At 27.7% G+C, this 18,864-nt stretch overlaps 2 protein-coding genes across 4 annotated transcripts; one reads left to right on the top strand and one right to left on the bottom strand.

Annotated features, from left to right (window-relative positions):
- Positions 1–1,733: 1,733 nt before the first annotated feature.
- Positions 1,734–8,665, top strand: LOC132936066 (protein arginine N-methyltransferase 5-like). The gene is made up of 2 exons (XM_061002738.1): positions 1,734–2,119; positions 5,569–8,665. The coding sequence occupies exon 2, from the start codon at positions 5,613–5,615 to the stop codon at positions 7,395–7,397; it is 1,785 nt and encodes a 594-aa protein (XP_060858721.1). The 5' UTR covers positions 1,734–2,119; positions 5,569–5,612; the 3' UTR covers positions 7,398–8,665.
- Positions 8,666–8,762: 97 nt separating this feature from the next.
- Positions 8,763–12,882, bottom strand: LOC132936067 (uncharacterized). 3 transcript variants are annotated; one of them, XM_061002740.1, is made up of 5 exons: positions 12,815–12,882; positions 12,551–12,627; positions 9,231–9,299; positions 9,081–9,161; positions 8,763–9,006 (listed from the first exon to the last, which is right to left on the bottom strand). In XM_061002740.1, the coding sequence occupies exons 2-5, from the start codon at positions 12,602–12,604 to the stop codon at positions 8,887–8,889; spliced, it is 324 nt and encodes a 107-aa protein (XP_060858723.1). In that variant the 5' UTR covers positions 12,605–12,627; positions 12,815–12,882; the 3' UTR covers positions 8,763–8,886. The 3 variants fall into 3 exon arrangements, with proteins under 3 accessions (XP_060858723.1, XP_060858722.1, XP_060858724.1); XM_061002739.1 differs by having other exon boundaries at positions 12,703–12,868; XM_061002741.1 differs by lacking the exon at positions 9,231–9,299 and having other exon boundaries at positions 12,703–12,868.
- Positions 12,883–18,864: the final 5,982 nt, after the last annotated feature.

An 18,864-nucleotide genomic window follows, 5' to 3' on the forward strand; every position in this document is an offset into this window, starting at 1 on the left:
ATCTATATTCTTGCCGTATAGTATTGCTGTGCCCGGCTCATAAGTAGGCCACTGTTTGTGTTTCTTATTTTTAAGTATAGAAGTATTACTTGTATAATTGTATGTATCACACTATATTGGTTATTAAGCGTTATTTACATCATCTGAATCATTACAAATTTTGTCATTTCAAGAACAATAAACCCTCAAAACACAAATTGGCCAATAAAAGTGATATATATTGAGTGAAATAGATTTATAGATGTGTTCTGATGGTAATGTTTTGTTGTAAAAATAATTTAATCTTCATCCAGGAAGTATTAAGTAATATTTATTCTACAGTTTTAAAATTAAACCCAATATATATTAGACTTGAAAAAAGTTATTTAAATTTTAGTTTTTTTGGTATTGTATTAATTGTGACACCATACACATTGACGACTTTCAAAAAGGTTAGGCTATTTGAGCCTGTACGTTGAATATTTTCCAATATGTTTGCATTATTTTAACGATTTTGTTTTAAGCGTTTTGGTACCGTTTTTTTCAATTTTATGAAATTTTATACAATTTGAAAATCTTATCTTATATTTTATTATAACCTTAATTATAATACTTTTCTACTGATGTACAGCTCGATACCTACTTTAGGTGGGTTGAAACGGTGTATTATATCAACGAAAATAACTTCACGGGAAAAACTCTCGCTCTGTAAAATATTCGGATTTTGTTAGTTTATTTTTTATTTAAAGGAAGAGAACCTTTTTCAGGTCGGATCAAAGGCTGAATTTACATTTTACTTTACATAGTGATAGAATTTACGTTTGAAAAAGAACAAATATTATGCATTATTCAAATGCATATTTTAGATTCTATTATAAATTATAACTTTTAAAATCGGGCATTGATCTGACCTTCAAATGTTTTCTTCTTTGAAATAAAAAAAAAATTAACGAAATCCTACTATTCTACAGGGCGTCGGTGTTTCCACTTTCCTGTAAGACCTGTTTTTGTACTTAAAAACGCACCGACTTCCACGCCCTTAAAAAATAATAAATGTGATCACTGAAGAGTGGTTTTAAGTGTGAGAAAGATGTAATGTAATGCTCGCTTAAGTCAATTTAACTCAATTTTTTTTTCATTAAACCTCGAGAAAACGGCGCTGCGGTGATCAATCAAATCAATAATCATTGGTCAGTGAAAACTGGCAAGGCGTCAATAGTTTATATAATAATTATAAAGTCCCGGAGATACGAAATTCGGTGATTCGCGCAGGTAACGTTCACACGAAGTCTGAGCCTGTACGCAAACAAAATAACAATATAACATTGCCCAAAACCTGAATATCATGGTATTTATTACGAATTTTTGCGGCGTACAACTACTGAATTATAACCTCTCTGTCACGACGAGCGTTAACCACCTCTCTAACCTCCTACTCTACGACGGACGTTTTCAATGACAGACAATAATTTGTGTAATCACTATAATCATCGTTGCCGCCGAGAAATAAAAAAAAAAATTGTCTTATTATTCTGTGACTCTGTGTGGTCCAAGGCCAAGTGGACTGTAGAGCAGGCTCAGCTGCCGCCACGGAATTACAGAATAAAATATGTAAATGTTGTATAATATTTCGGAATCAAAAAATATATTGTCCATAATACGGTTGACTGTAGTTGTAGTTACCGCAGGGCGCAGATAATGAAGGATTTGGGATTTGGTAGTTGTTGTACTACTACCAGACTGTAGTTGATAATGACGTCGTCGCAGTCATCCAGAGTAATATTACTCTATGCAGTCATCGCACAACAATTTTGTTGTTGATTTCCTACACGTGATAAAAGTAAAAATTTGTTTTATCATTGTTATGGGCACTTTGCGGCCGCCCGTGATCAGGCATACTTGTTACTGTTATCATAGCGCGTGATTAAAATTTTTTTATTCTCCTTTTTATCATTCTAAACGAGGTTTTGAAATTTGAATAAGCGCTGGTGATTATTGTTTACAACAAGTAGCCAAGTAGGTATAGTACTCATACTTACGTCAAGTCCATTTCTACACGGTAAAGGTCATTTCTATTGGAATCCAAGCGAGTCGAACAAACTGTTTCGACGGGACGATTCGACGACTTCGCCGCCGCACGGTAATAAATGAGATTTATATTAATTATTCGATTTCGGTTATGGTTTTGCAGTCTAATAATAATAATAATTCATAGATACAACTCCCTTTACTGTAGTAGTTATGCCCTGCTTTCGTCAAAGCTGTTGTCGCAATTTTCTTTTTGTCTGGTGTGTTTGCAATTTTTGATGATCTGAATGCGTCAAAAGCACGGTTATCTTAGATAACCGTGGTCAAAAGTAATGATCAGTCTATCGAGATATTATGCTATCCAAATACATGCACTTGTGGATTTTATCAGAATTGGTCTAAAATTTAATATTGACTTTGTTTTGACTATCGTGTTATTAGAGTCATCAATCCAACAAACGCAAAAGAAAATGATTGGGCACGTTAAATGTTATACTTGTTGAATATCTGTATATCTATGTACATATTTAAATAATTCAATTTGGACAGAATAATTGAGTGCCAAGTCCACAACATGATCTACTTACCTTAGACTGCATAATAATTTCTGAATGTACCTATTCTTTGAGTAATTCTTTATGAATTACCAATAAGCTATGGCCAAAGACTAGGTAAAGCTAGGTTTACTAGTTAATGCTAGGATTTACTAATCTTACTCAGATTAAACTGAAAATCATAATTTTATTCGAGGTCTTAACAAATGAGTTGTGACCTAGTATGTAGGAAATCATGACAGTAAAAGCTGATTGATCCATAACAGAAAACTAATATGCTTTTTTACTAGTAATTACAAATTGTAAACCAAGTTATTCACTAAATTTAACTATACATTGTTAAATAGATTACTGAAATATAAAACCAATTGACCTGTTTTTTGCCTATGACACCTTCACAAATGTGACATACCTAACTGGCGTTGATTTCTTTTTTTGTTATATTGTTATTTGCAATTGAAAATGTATGCATTGTTTCTGAGCACAATTTGAGTGTTTCTTTCCCTCTATTCACTGCCGCTCGCCATGGCGACCATTATTATTTATTTGTAATAAAATGTGAGTAAGTATTAAAACTTGATTGTTTTATTTATTGAGTGTCAACTTTTTAAAATATAGTACCTACCTAGTGTAAATAAATAATAATTGATTTTCTTAAATTGTTATTATTTTATTTTTTCATAAATTACTTTAATAAGTTGACAGTTATATTTTGTTTTAATAATGTCTAATAATTTTTAAACAAAAAGAATTTATGTTGATCAACAAATATTTAATTTAATTAACCCATCAGTGATCGCTATGTAAATGTTGTGCTCAGTATAGTTGTTTTTAGCAATTTCAATAATGATTTTTACTGTAGATCATCATTTTAAGATTATAAAGGTTGATATGATATAAATGTATAATAAAGATACTTATATAGATCCTTAACAGTTTTGTTATGGTAAAAACTAGTGATGGGTCAAACTGTTTGAATTTCAAACTGAACCGAACCGAACCCTTGATGTTCAAAACTTGGTATGAAAAAAACAAATGAACCAAACTATTAAGCATCTTTTACTGTCCGAATATCTGTCAAATATTTGTCAAACCAGATAGTTCAAAAACCAAATATTTGTAAAATTCTTCAAAAGTTATTTAAAAAAATGTACCATCACTATTTACTATTTAGAAATAATTAGACTATTAGAGGGCCGCGTACCTACATTAATTGCTAATTTGTTTTTATCATATTTATTGTACTTGGAAATATCCCTGGTAATATTCCGATACTGTGGTCGTGTTGTTGATTAAAACATGTTTACAAATTACATTCTATATATCTATAATAGGTAATACGAAAACTCAAAAATATAATTGTAATTATGATTTATTTATGGTTGATTTAATTTAGATATGATAAAAATGGTTAAGTTTGAGTTTGAGTTCAACTTAAAATGATTCTAAGTTAGGTTTGGTTTGGGTTCTAAAAATAATTTAAAGTTTGGTTTGATTTAAAAAATCAATGTTTGATTAGTAATAACACTTTATTTTATATTTATTTGGATTATGAGGACTGAAGAGAATCTAACTTCTAACTTATGATTCTACAATCTATGCAGTGATATTTTTTATTATCTGTTTTTATGTATGATACAATATCAATGACCATTAAACTAAGGTAAAAATAATGGCAATAATTATGGTGATAGACGATAAGTTCTTTGTGACTAAATGAATGTTTTTCAATAGAAAGCCAAAGAATTCATAAAGTTGTATCATTTAATTTAATTTATTTAAGGAATTATATAGATCAAAGTTTTTAATAGTTTCAGATGAACTAGGCGAGAAACTAAACAGTGGTGTCTTAAATATAAGCACAGCACTCACATTGCAACCACTATTGTCTGTTCAAAATGAGATGGTACGGGCGGCCAAATAGTGCGTATGGGTGTGGCTTTGTTTTGCAGCTGCGCCCAACGCGTCACCGTAATGGAGATGGCGTTTGACCATGTGTCTGACCGCCGCCCGACGAAAACTGGTCGCCGCCGTATACCGATCTCATTTTGAATAAACTATATCAGGGATATAACTTGTTTTTAAATTTCAATTATTAGTACAGAAATCATATTAGCTCTCAGTTGATTAATCAGATTTTACTGACATGATTTTTTTTTATACCTTATGTTGTATAAAACGTTTATGGTTAAATCCCGAATAAAATTAAGCTTTTCAGCTTTTATTAAATACAATTGGTAAATCCTAGCATTAATTGGTAAAGCATAGCTTACACCTAATGATTGGGCTTTATTGGTAATATATATCTATATACTATTATTCATTTATAATAGTATTGTATAGCTGTATAGGTATTTAATACTTATAATGATGAATACAGATCATTATTTGAAAATTTTAACTTAATCTTATCTTTGCTTAGTATTGCAATGTATATAGATTATAGACAGTGGATATCAATATCGTATTAATATTATCATACATAATTTTTTTTTCTAATATAACATCTTAGCTTTTTTTATATTTAAAGAAATATTTACTATAGTAAATACAATTTTTAATTCCCAAAAAAATCAATGTATTCGATCAAATGTATTACCAGTTATCGAGCTAATTACCTAAATTGCTTTTTTTTTAAACCTTAAAGGTGTCTGGCCAATTTTCCTCAATTCTATAGAATGTTAAAATTATATTTTATGAGTTAGTTTATAGTTGCTAATTTCATTATAATACTTTTCCACTAATCTACTGCCCAATACCTATTTAGGGGGTTGATATGTATTTTATATAAACAAAAATTATTTAACAGGAAAAACTCATGCCTCATTGATATGTAGAATTTTGATAATTTTTTTTCATTTAAAATATCTGAACTTATAATAACGCCCTTAATAGCTGTTACCAATGTCTTACAATTAAATAAGTAATTCTATTTTACTTTATATTTTACTGCATATACATTATTCTTATACATATAATAAAATATAATCTAATAATTATTTTGCAGGTTTTGAAATATTCAATTCAGAAATTTCAATTAAATAATACACAATGTCGATCAAGGATGTACGTTTTGGTTTCAATTTTCTTACAGACACAAATATCAAGGCATGTATGGATTCTGTAAAAGAATTGGAACTTACTTTTGCCTGTTTACCTGTGTCAAGTCTTAGATTAAAATCTAATTTTAAAGTATTAGATCCATCTAGTACCGTCATGAATCCTGAGTTTTGTCAAAAGTGGTGTCATTGTGTTGTTGCAAGCATTTCTCAACCTAACGTTGATTCGGAAATTGAAAGTACCAGACTAGAAAATCAAAAATCTTTTACACAAGACATTTCATGGGCTTCATTTTTAAATGTTTATTGCATTATGTTTGAGTTACCACTACATGGAGATGTTGTAAATTTGGTTAGATTGCTAGACAATCAAATTGATATATATATAAATTCCGCTGTATTAATTCAGTTTTGGGCATTAGTACCAATAGTCAACTTAAAAACAGACCCGTGGAAAAAATGGACTAAATTCATATCATCAATAAGAAATGTAAATAGAGTAAAATTAGCATTGGAAATCGGGCCTGAGCTTCCCAGTGACGAAGAACTTGACCGTTGGCTAGGAGAACCAGTTGCAGCTTTAATAATACAGTCTAAAATATTTATGACAAATAAAAAAGGTTACCCAGTGTTATCTAAGCCTCATCAAGAATTTATCAAAAAAATGTTCAATATAGGCTGTCAAATTGTAATATCTGGACAGTTAGGTATTAAACAACAATTCAATTATTTAGGCTATCTATACCAAAATACTACATCATTAACCCCTTATAGTTCTGACTTTATAAGCGGCTTTGAAGATTATCTTCAGACACCATTACAACCATTGAAACATAATTTACAGTCGTATGTTTATGAGACTTTTGAGCAAGATCCTATCAAGTATTATGAGTATCAAAGAGCAATATCAAAAGCTTTAATTGATAAATATGAAGATAAAGTACTTGTTGTTTATGTTGTTGGCGCTGGCCGTGGTCCATTAGTAGATGCTACGTTTGAAGCAGCTAAGGAATCAAATATTAAAGTCAAAATAAGTGCCATTGAGAAAAATGAAAATGCATTACCATCATTATTCTATAAAAATAAAGAAAAATGGGAAAATCGTGTTACTATTATTAATGAGGATATGCGGTTATGGAATCCATCAGAAAAATGTGATATTTTAGTATCAGAGCTATTGGGGTCTTTTGGTGATAATGAATTATCTCCAGAGTGTTTAGATGGAGCTCAAAATTATTTGAAAAAAGATGGAATCAGTATACCTTCAAGTTATACTTCTTATCTAGGACCAATACAATCACGTAAATTGCATGCAGAAATATCGTCCATTAGAAAAAATAATGATAATTGTAACTTTCAAAAACCTTATGTAGTACAATTAAACAATGTCTATTCTATAGCTCCACCAAAAGCCCTTTTTACATTTGTTCACCCAAAAAAAAATTTAGAAGAGAGTAATAACAGAGATGGGTTTTTGAAATTCAATATCTCCCAAGATTGTGTTTTGCATGGATTTGCTGGTTACTTTGAAACAGTACTTTATAAAGACGTACGTCTTAGCATTGTTCCAGAATCATTTAGTGATGGCATGTTCAGTTGGTTCCCTGCTTACTTTCCTCTAATAAAACCAATATTACTCGATAAAGGAGAAGAAATTCAAATCAATTTTTGGCGGTCCAGTAACAAGTTTAAAGTGTGGTATGAATGGTGTATGACAAGACCGTATCAGAGCATTATACACAATATAAAGGGAGAAATGTATTTTATGTCACTCTAATTAATTTTGTTTACTTTGAATTGTCAATGTGTTTATTTTGTAATAACTGAAATATATTTTTTTTTATTCTAATATATTATCAAACTACAAGGTTATAAAATATTTTTGACGACTTATACAAATTTGAATATTTATTATTTATGTTAAAGAAGCTGCCAAATGATTGATGATAATGAAAATTTTGTCAACTTTAACCGCTACAATTTTATTTTGTATACAATTTTTTTTATTTTTACTTTATAATATAAAATATTAATGAAATATTTTTTTCAATGGTTGTATGTGTTTAAATAGTCCTTATTTTTAGAATATTAACACTATTAACTTTAATATTATTGTATTTTACCAATTTTCTTTTATACAGCCTTAACTTTTAATTATATTATTGTTAGTACTTACATTGAAATGAGTTATATCTACATACATGTAGATCAGGCATATCAAACACGTGGTCAAATATTTTTTATGGTCCGCGATTACCTTAATTAATAATTAATTGTAAAAATAAATTTATAAATTAAAAATGTATACAATTTTCATTTTGCGTCATAATTATGTTTAAGTCTTAGAAATGGCTTCGTCCAATAAGATTTCACCCAAAATAGAAAAGTTAGTGGCAGGAAATAGAGATATCAAATATCGCAAACTTCAAAAAATAATTATTATTAATTTGATTTTTTTTTTGTAATTTAAATATTACTTACCTGATTTATAATAAATAAATTTTTTATAATTGAATTAATAATAAATGTTAATGAATTTAATTGTACCGGTTGTGTTTGTAATGAATAAAATTAAAAATTTGTATAAAATATTAATTGTTTTGTTACATTTTTATGTGCGGCTGTCGGCTGCATAGTAAACTATTCAATATTTTTGGCTCAGTTAATACTTTGAGTTGGACATGCCTGATGTAAATTGTGGGTATACTAATTAAATACACTATTGTTTAAAATTGTTACTGTAATGTGTGACTGCACAATAGCTAACCAAACAAAACAAAGCTATTAGTTGTCATAAAATGCTTAAGCACCTGTTTAATAGTAAAAATATTTATAAATATTAATTTAGTGCAAGTACCTATCAAGGGTTATAATATTTTGTATATTTATATTTAATTGTATAAGTAACCGAACATTACACAAATAAAGCTGTATTGAACTATTTTTGACAGTTATACACAATTTATTTTTTAAACTAAATAATGTAAAAAGTATATTTAGTATTAAATATTAATATATGATAATTAATAATAATAATAGTTAACATAAAAAAAGGCAATTGAATGTACACATTAATACTATAAGTAAAATATAATATCTTAAGATTTAAATAACTAGAGTCAGAAAAATAAGTTGAACTTAGTAGTATAATATATATTATAATAACTCAAAAAAAATGTACATAGTAACTACATATTTAAGTATTTTAACATAACATTCATACCATATGGAATCTATGCCATATTAAATTACTATGAATTAAAATTCTATAAATCTTTTAGATCATTACAAATATCTTCCAAAAACATAGTTAATCCTTGTAATTCAATGATTTGTTGCTGTTTTCTTTTTTCAATTCTCTCATAATATTTGTTATTATATTTTATCTGTAATAAAAAATAAAATAACTATTATAAATTTAAGGAAAATATCATATAACATATAATTTAAGTCATCTTACCATTTTTTCTACTAAGTTTATTAAGTAAAATATTGATGGAAAATCGGTTTCAATTTTATTATGATGACACTGATTTAGAATCTGAAAAATGTTATGATTTTATTTTGTGATAAAATATTTGTTTTAACTTATGAAACATTTAAGTCTTACATTATTCTGGGGTTTACATTTTAAAGCGCATATTTCTTTAGAGGTAGTGCTGTTACTATTCGAATTTGACTGTAATACAAATTACACAAAACAAGGTATTAACTATATTTTTAAGCACATTTAAAATGAATCATACATTAGTCAAGAAATAAGGATTATAAATTAAATTAACATAGATTGTACCTACCTAACTAATTTTTAATTTGAATTAGGTAACTAGGAATGGTATTATGGAAAATATTGTCTTTCATTAAAATAAAAATAATAAGTTCTGAATTATAATAAAAATTGTATAAGTAGTGATTAATTTATTATAATAATAAAACCAGCTTTACAATAATTTTACAACATAGGCAACAATGACATTTTACTGATAATAAAATGGTAACCTAATCTTAAAAGTATAACAATGCTTACTATAAAAACGTATTAATTTACAAAAAATAATATAAATACATTCTAAAAACTAAAAAAAAAAAATGTATACTAAAAAACGACGTAGAATTTTTAAAATAATTTAGATTTGTAATAACCATTATAAGCAAAAAATTTAAAATTCAAACAATCTATCAGCCTATATTTCTAAGTATATTTTATTGTGTTGTATTACCTATGTGACAACTGTCACATTATGATTTTTTATGTTTTATTATTTATATTGCTATTAGTATAGTAATTTATACCTAGGTTAGTTGAATTAAATTTTTACGAATACATTGTATTTATTATATTTATATGTTATAGTTATACCTATAATATTATATTATTGCTATTAACTTCATGACTAGTGGTATAAATATAAAATATGCAATAGTACCTAGCTTATAAATAATGTAAATGTTTTGAAAATTTAATTGTGTAAATAAAATATTAAAATATTCATAAAAGTTTCAAGTATAAATATTTTTGAAGACATTAAAATAATTAAAATAATTGTTATTCTTCGTTTAATTTTCTAATTTCGTATAAATTTAAAATTCAAATAGGGTAGCCTACCTATAAAGAAAAATTGTTTAAACTAGGTATTATTAGAATTTTTTGTTTCAGTGTGAATGCCTTACCTACGACCTACCTATTGGTATATGTGGAATCTAGTATTAAATGTTCGAAGCCTTAGTTATAAAAATTGAAAATTTTATAAACTTTGAACTTCAGAATAATTTGTATCTACATTGTCGTGATTTTGAAAAATGTAAGAAGTCAAAAAGTGTATTTATAAAAAAATCGTGGCTACCTATGTATTTTTAATATTTTTAAACAGCTATAATTACAACTAATCTCGTAGGTATCACATTTTTAAAATATTGATAATATTGATAGAAAAATCTAAAAGAATCCAAAAACGTCTAATGTGTAAAAATAGCTCAAAAATAATAAAATTAAAACACGTAGGTATAGAAAATGGTGTGTATGTTACACTATTATTGTAGAAAAAATGCTTAGATTTTTAACTGAAACATATATTCTGGTAGAAATTCTCAGTAGGTACTTACATTTCTTGTTGAATGGGAAAATCAAAAAAGAATTATTGCTCCAGCGTATCATCATGTTTTAAGGAGTAATATTTAGGCAATTCGCATGACATGAATATTTGGACATTTCATGTCAATATTACGCGAAAAATGAAATATAATATTTTTGTTTGCATAACTATAAAAACTACTAAAAGTGTTAATAAATTTAACATATTTCCTGAAGTTTGATTATAATTTCGAAAAAATGACTTCTAGACTATGCCTTTTAGTAATCACTTTTTTAAAAACAGATGTGCCCAAAATAATTACAAATGTAATGCAATTATTTCATGGAGTTTTTTAACTTACCACCGCTTATATTGTTACACGATTATTGTAGAAAAAATGCTTAGATTTTTAACTGAAACATATATTCTGGTAGAAATTCTCAGTAGGTACTTACATTTCTTGTAGAATGGGAAAATCAAAAAAGAATTATTGCTCCAGCGTATCATCATGTTTTAAGGAGTAATATTTAGGCAATTCGCATGACATGAATATTTGGACATTTCATGTCAATATTACGCGAAAAATGAAATATATTCTTGTTTGCATAACTATAAAAACTACTAAAAGTGTTAATAAATTTAACATATTTCCTGAAGTTTGATTATAATTTCGAAAAAATGACTTCTAGACTATGCCTTTTAGTAATCACTTTTTTAAAAACAGATGTGCCCAAAATAAATACAAATGTAATGCAATTATTTCATGGAGTTTTTTTAACTTACCACCGCTTATATTGGTCTAAAACGTATGAAAAATTCGTGTGCTGCAATTCTCTTTAATGAGCGTTTGAGATATTTTAAGTTAAAATTTAAACGAAATTAGATATTTTTAAACGAAGAACAAAAAAAAGAATTGAACTTTAAATTAATAAAAATTAATTAAATTTACCGTATGACGTATTACTTATCGTAAAATAAATATTACTGTCTAGGTAATATTATAATAGCAATATAAATGTATCATAAAATATTATGTTGAGTAGGTATCTACATAATATCAATACTGAGTATACCTACGTAGGCTGACAGACCACGCGTCGTTGCTCAGGATCGTTTTTCGTTTGTAGGTAATGATTGATCATTGAATTCAAATTTAACAGATACATTGCACTATTGCAGTGACTTACTTAATGGCGATATGCACTCGACACCTACTGTGCAGCAGAGTGGTTACCTACATTTTTTTTTGTTTCTTTTTTCTATTATTTTGAAAATAGTACTGGGAATTTTTGACTTTGACTTCCCAGTTGTACAAACTAGAATACTAGATTCACGTTTTTATCAAAAAATATTTAAGAGTTGAGAATTTGAGTAAATTTTCTATCAAATCCACTCTGAAAATCTAAGTAGTTTTACTATTACAAAGGTGATGGCAGATGCAAAAAAACACATATAATTATTATGTCGTTGTCATATGACATAATATTTGAATGTTATAGGTATTATATTATGATATTTAATCAGTGGTTAATTCTACACGCGATAAGTATTCAAAATTATATTTATGTCACTATACTTACTATAAGTTATTTGTCCCTATATTATAAGCTTAAAAAAATAAATAAATATATTGATTATTGTTATAATTTAAAAAAGAAAATAAACAGAAGATTTTTCTTAATAATAATTAGCTATACCTATTCAAATGGATTTTGTTTTAAAAATTCTATTTTTTTCCGTTTTAAAATAGGTACTTATCTACATTATAAACAACGAAAAAAATGTATTTTTAACACAAAAATTCACAACAAATGAAAAATGTATGTAAATAAATATTATTATGATTTTTGTACTGTACCTCGAGCATTATCCATTTGTATTCTGGAATATATTCTGCGTTGAATATCACCATTTTAGTATTCCGTTTTGTTGAATCTATTTAGTATGTAAAAAATGTAAAAATAACGTGTTAATTGTACAGAGTCATTAAATCCTATTGATTATCCTCACCTTTTAAAGTGTGATTTACTAACATAGAGAAACAAATAAGCAGTCAGGCACAATAATATTTGTTAAAAATTAAAATTGTATTATGCGTGTGATATAGCGTATGAGTTCCTACCTATCTCACAGCGTTTTTGTCATTAGGTTTTTGATATGTTCTCAAAGACACAAGTAAACGAACTGTAGACGCCGTAGAATGGTTTTAAAATAACTATTATACACTATTTGGTGAGAAATACAGATCTATTATTAAACCTCCATGAAGCCCAACCCTTCTTACATTGCAACTTTATTTCTCCAGCTGGCTTCTAAACTATAGGAAAAATTATTACATAGGCCGCTCACATAGCGTTTATAAATATACTTAGCAACACCTACCTATATGGTCTGTATGGAAGGATTTTACGCATCCCAATTAGTTTGTATGTATAGTTATGACACGGGCTTGTTCCATTTGTCCCTTATATTAACTATTTCAATCAACTGTCGCCAGTGAAATTGAAAATAATATCCCAAAGTATGGCTGTAACGCCGTTATAATTTAAAACAACATTTACATTTAATACAATTTAATTAAGTCGGTACCTACCAACATGGGATTAAGTCAAAAGCTAGGTTACCTATATTTTTATAATTGTGTATTGTTCACAGTTATATCAGGGCTTGCATATTTTGAATAAAAATTCGGTTTTATGTTATTTACAATTACAACAATACACAATTTTTGCGTTTATCGTTATTTAGAATTAAAACGTTATACAAGTCTTGCGTTTATCGTTATTCAGAATTAAAACGTTATCTAAGTTTTTCGTTTACCGTTATTCAGAATTAAAACGTTATCTAAGTTTTTCGTTTATCGTTATTCAGAATTAAAACGTTATACAAGTTTTTCGTTTATCGTTATTCAGAATTAAAACGTTATCTAAGTTTTTCGTTTATCGTTATTCAGAATTAAAACGTTATACAAGTTTGGCGTTTACCAATCGTTATTTAGAATAGTGTTAATTCCTATCAAATTTATTAATAATAACTAATGGGGATAGGTAATGGCCCGGATACGGAATATATTAATATAATCAATTCTAATGTCCATATGTATGAGATAAATATTTCTACGAAACCAATATAACTTTTAAATAAATGGATTTTAAATTATTATCGTTTTGCGATATTTTTCGTTTAATAAAATTCTATAAATTTCGTTTTGCGTTATGTTTTGTTTAATGATATACCTATAATATAGTTTGTTAGTCGTTATGATTTGTTTTGCGGTATTTTATTATTTTTGATTATCGCTTTCTGTTATAATTACGTTTATAAATTGCAATAATTATTTTGTCAAATATAACTTTATAATCATAACGTTATTATGACGTTTGCAAGCCCTGATTTGGATTGATTATTAAAAAATTAAAGTGTATGCAAGTACCCAGCTTTATATATAACAGCAGGAGTATAATACAATGTATAATTAGAACATCCACACTAAGAAACAATTTTTTCATCTTTTTCGTATAATAGGTATAGGTAGTTTAATAGTTGTTCTAGTCCAGTCAACGCTTCCAGCTCTTAACGAAAAAAAGAATGTAATATTTTAGGACCACAATGTTCGAAAAATGTAATTATAATATTTATATAGTTATAATTTATTGATTCACATATTATTATATTAAACATATAATTATTAATGCATACCTGATACCTATTAATTAAATTATAATGTATGTACTGCTGTACTTATAATAAATAAATTGTTAAATAGCTAATCTTATTAAATAATATTTAAATGTATGATTTGCGTAAAAGTCTTAATAAAAACGTTCAGTGTATTTTTACTTTTAGGTACCTATGACTATACATACATTATGTACAAAATATTCAATATACAGAAACTATATCGATGTTCCACTGTACATGTTAATTGTGACTATCTGAGTTTGAATTTGTCATACGAAGCTATAGAGCCGCAGAGGCTACCATACAGCAATACTATAATAGTTTGTTTTAAACTAAGTTAATCATGCGTACCTATTTTAAATATTTAGATCTTAGATAATCCTATTATTTAGCTATAATAAAAACAAAAATTACCCACGGAATAATTAACATATTTTATTATACATACCGAAATGTGGAATGATAGTTTAAAAGTGTACAATTTAACTGTATTAGCAATAAAATAATAATTGTTACAAAAGGTCTATATATTATTATTATTATTTTTTTTATTATTAGGGTTAAGGCTTCAACTACTAGGTTATTAGCCTGTGGTACTGTAGATTTGTTTACACGTGTGTGTTTGTTTTGGCAGAATTTTTAATTTGGGCACCCGTAAGTATATGCCATGCCGGGTGGGGGATGACGGCACTTGATCTCCGGACACCGTGACTTGCCCGAAGAAAAATGCCACCCGCAACCGAGGTATCGAACTCGGGTCGGCCTAACCTTAGTCCGCTCGGCCACTCCGTCCCCCCTATATATTATTATATTATGTTGATATCATGAAATATAGAATGAAATGATCGCAAAAAGCAAAGACCAGTGATTCTCAACCTCACCACCCTTGGATAAAAATCTAAAAATCATAAGGTAACCAACATTAATAATTTCGATTTTATTTCGTTTTTAAGCTTCGTAAATTATTACATTACAATATTACACTATAAAATATACTAAATTATTAGGTAAAGCTGGATTTAAAAAAAATATGTATACAGTGATATCACTTATAAGTTGTGATTAATTATACTTATATTGTTTAAGCAACAATTAAATACTTCTAACTTTATATTTTCCAAAACTTCACGGAACCCCTAATGCCCTAACCATGTTTGTCGCACCCCGGTTGAGAATCACTGGCATAGACTGTCGAAGCATCAAAGGTACCATCTATATGTAGTATATAAATATGTAATTTATAATATTACTTTTTGAAGGACTAATAAAGGTACTTACCACTAATCAGTGTCAAGTGGAGTATTATATATTTATATAAATATAAGGGGAACTGTGAGGGCATCTGGCCACGGTGCGGTGGTATATGACCTACATTGAAATGTTAGATTCAATTTAAATTTTAGCATACATAGTAATAATAGTTAATACTATTTTATAACAATATTAATATTAACTGTCAGACCTAACTAAAATTTAACAATTTGCTTGTTTTGTTTTTATATGGAATTGTTTAATTATATTCTTTTTGTTCACATTTGGTAATAAATAATTTAAAACAAGTTAAACCATTAATGTTGGTAAAATAACATTTTGTATTCAATAATATTGTATATCAATAATTAAAGTTAAGATTGTTACTTATTATACCTACTTACCTACAACCTACGTCTTATTAGCTATTACTTATATTACTATTTCACTTAAGTACCTCGATAATTATAGATAAAATATTTGTTTTTTTTAGTTTTCACTCGCTTGTTTATCTTGGGTCATGTATGATTAATCAAACACAGGTATCTAGGTTTTGATTATTTTTAAAAAGATTTCATTATTTTCTTCTAATAAGAATTAATAAAACACATCAGAATCTTTTAAAAATATTATAAACGCATTATTATAATTTGAATGAGTATAAAGTATTTTTAAATATGTAGGTACAACAATAATAATATAATATAAAATATTGTGGAAAGCGTATTTATATAGGTACCTACTTATTGATGAGCATTCATAAAGTTTCGTAGTTCAGAGTCTTAAAAGATTTTTCTAACCTAAATTACCTGTCTTCGGTTGGTGATACAAACACGTAACATGAATTGTATGAAAATATGTATGAAGCAACCAAAAATAAGGTAGGCATTTTAGTGCATGGTAGCAAGTAGCAACAGATGGTTCGTAATTCATCGTACAAAGATAATACCAAAATATCGAGACTATTTTTCCAATGACGAAACACGAAAGACAAGTAATAAACGTACATTCATTTTTTCCAACTATTATAAAAGTACTATATACATTATAAATAATAATTAGATAGGATAATATACTTTTTAGATTTAGAACGGAGCGATGAATGAATTATTGATTTTACAATTTTTTTTGTGGGTAAAAAATTGAGTAAAATTTGACAATGGTTTTCTATAGGCGTTTGAAGTAGCAAATTATTTTATAGTTTTTAAAATTTACACCTAAAATTTGATGACCTAATGTAATATAATGTATACTTCCATAAATATTTTTTATTTTTTGGTTCTAAAGTGGAGGTTTAAGTCTCATAAAATCAACCACTTGTAACAGCACCATATAGGTGGATTTGGTATATGTTCGTTCATAACTTTTAAAACATTCGTAGCTCACTCCTCAGTCCTCACGCAGGTAATATTTTAATTCAATTTTAATTATATTCCAGATGCATAATGTCGGGGGCCCACATAATATGGAAATCCTAAGATAGTATGATCCAAGGGTACTAAATGTGAGTCCTGCAAATAAAACATTTCGTGTATTAAATTCACCCATTGCAGGTAACGGCCTATATTATACGGCCAATGAGTATATAAGCCGTTAGATGACCGAGGTGAAAGGCGTCTTCAGGTCAATTCCACGGGGGAAAGGGAACATTTTATTTTTGAATATCTACCGCTTTGCTAAACAAAAACGTAACATCTATATAATTTTATATATAATCTATATGTTTGACGTTTGTATCAACGGTCTGTATAATCAGCGTACAAACAATTAACAAAATGTATAAAATGTATATTTATCTAATAGCAAAAACAGAACATCTCACGACTTATTTTCACAGTGAAAAAGTTATATCTTAACAAATTGTATCAATAATTATCGGAATGTTGCGTAAGTGTGTCTTGATGACGTGTCGTGTGTGTAGGGTGTAGCTTCGACAGCGCGGCCAACAGTCGATACTATTGTGTATAGGTACATGGTTTAAAAAAACGGCTCGCGCGTTTAAACACTTTAAACTATGTACGGCGTACGTACGTATGTTTATGTATTATACAATCTCACCACATTCCTAAAGAATAAACAGAGATCCCTTGAAAGATGATAATAGATTATTACATAAACGATGGTGTTTATTTAGTCAAAATCCTACAGCAACGTAGTGAATCGCTTTCGGTCGTCGACCGCCGTATTATTGTATAATAGGCCTGCTACCATCACTTCAGTACCCTGTATATAGGTACCTACATACAACTGTCTACGCTATAATAATATAATAACGGAAACGATTTGAATTTTATCTGGCTTCTATCATAAAAATAATGTACATTATCTATATAGCTCATTCACGATTGCCGTTTTAATATCCTGCAAATAGTGATAGTTGATTTCGTTCTGCAGTGATGAGTACGCGCATTCAATATTGGTTTTCAGATCGTACGAATCATAATAATTATAATAAATATCACTGTTGTCGATTTTTACTTGATACTTAGTATTTGGTCTTGGTCAATACTCTCAATTGTTGAACACTGGAACCACAATGAACATTTATTTTAAAACTAAAAAATAACACGGAATACTTAATAATAATAATTATAATATAACTATTGACAAATTCTAACTTATACTTTTGATCATTTTCCAAATTATATTTGCAATAATATTACAAATATTATATTTTATTTTAATATTTTTTAATATATTATACGCATATTATTATACTATTATATTTAATTATTATTAACAACAATTTTTTATTACTATAATTAGTTTTCTATAAGTATAACAAATAAAGACCTAAAGTATATAGTATTAATTACTATCAAACTTTTTGTTTTGGCCGAAAAGTGAATCGGCCACAAAGGAAAGGGTACGTTTTTGGTCGAAAATGGCGATGCCCTCCCGAATAACGACCCTGTACACAGAAGGTACCATGGTAACATATTTTCCGTCTTTTATGGCTCTTTTATACATAGTAGGTAGTGTAAAGTTCAGTTATGAAAAATACAATTTTTTTTCCAGTGGTTATTTTTAAATAATCTTTTGTATACGTTTTGATCCTTCTACCTTCTTTTACCTAACAAAGCTACTGATATATGAAATTCAATACTGTGGTGGTCCCGAGTATACCTCGTAGTCGATTCACTATAATGGATGTATTAAATTTGAATTCAATGATTGATCATCGTACACAAAAAATGATCCTATAATTTTAGAAATTTGACAACGTTGGTGCCTGTATTC

Source organism: Metopolophium dirhodum, chromosome 1 (genome assembly GCF_019925205.1).
Source record: "Metopolophium dirhodum isolate CAU chromosome 1, ASM1992520v1, whole genome shotgun sequence".
NCBI lineage: Eukaryota > Metazoa > Arthropoda > Insecta > Hemiptera > Aphididae > Metopolophium > Metopolophium dirhodum.

Coding starts and splice junctions, on each gene's coding strand:
- LOC132936066 (XM_061002738.1), top strand. CDS start 5,613: ATGTCGATCAAGGATGTACGTTTTGGTTTCAATTTTCTTACAGACACA.
- LOC132936067 (XM_061002739.1), bottom strand. CDS start 12,727: ATGTTAGTAAATCACACTTTAAAAG. Junction 9,300..12,550: donor ACAAATGGATAATGCTCGAG/GTACAGTACAAA, acceptor TTTGTATTACAG/TCAAATTCGAATAGTAACAG. Junction 9,162..9,230: donor AATGTAAACCCCAGAATAAT/GTAAGACTTAAA, acceptor AACATTTTTCAG/ATTCTAAATCAGTGTCATCA.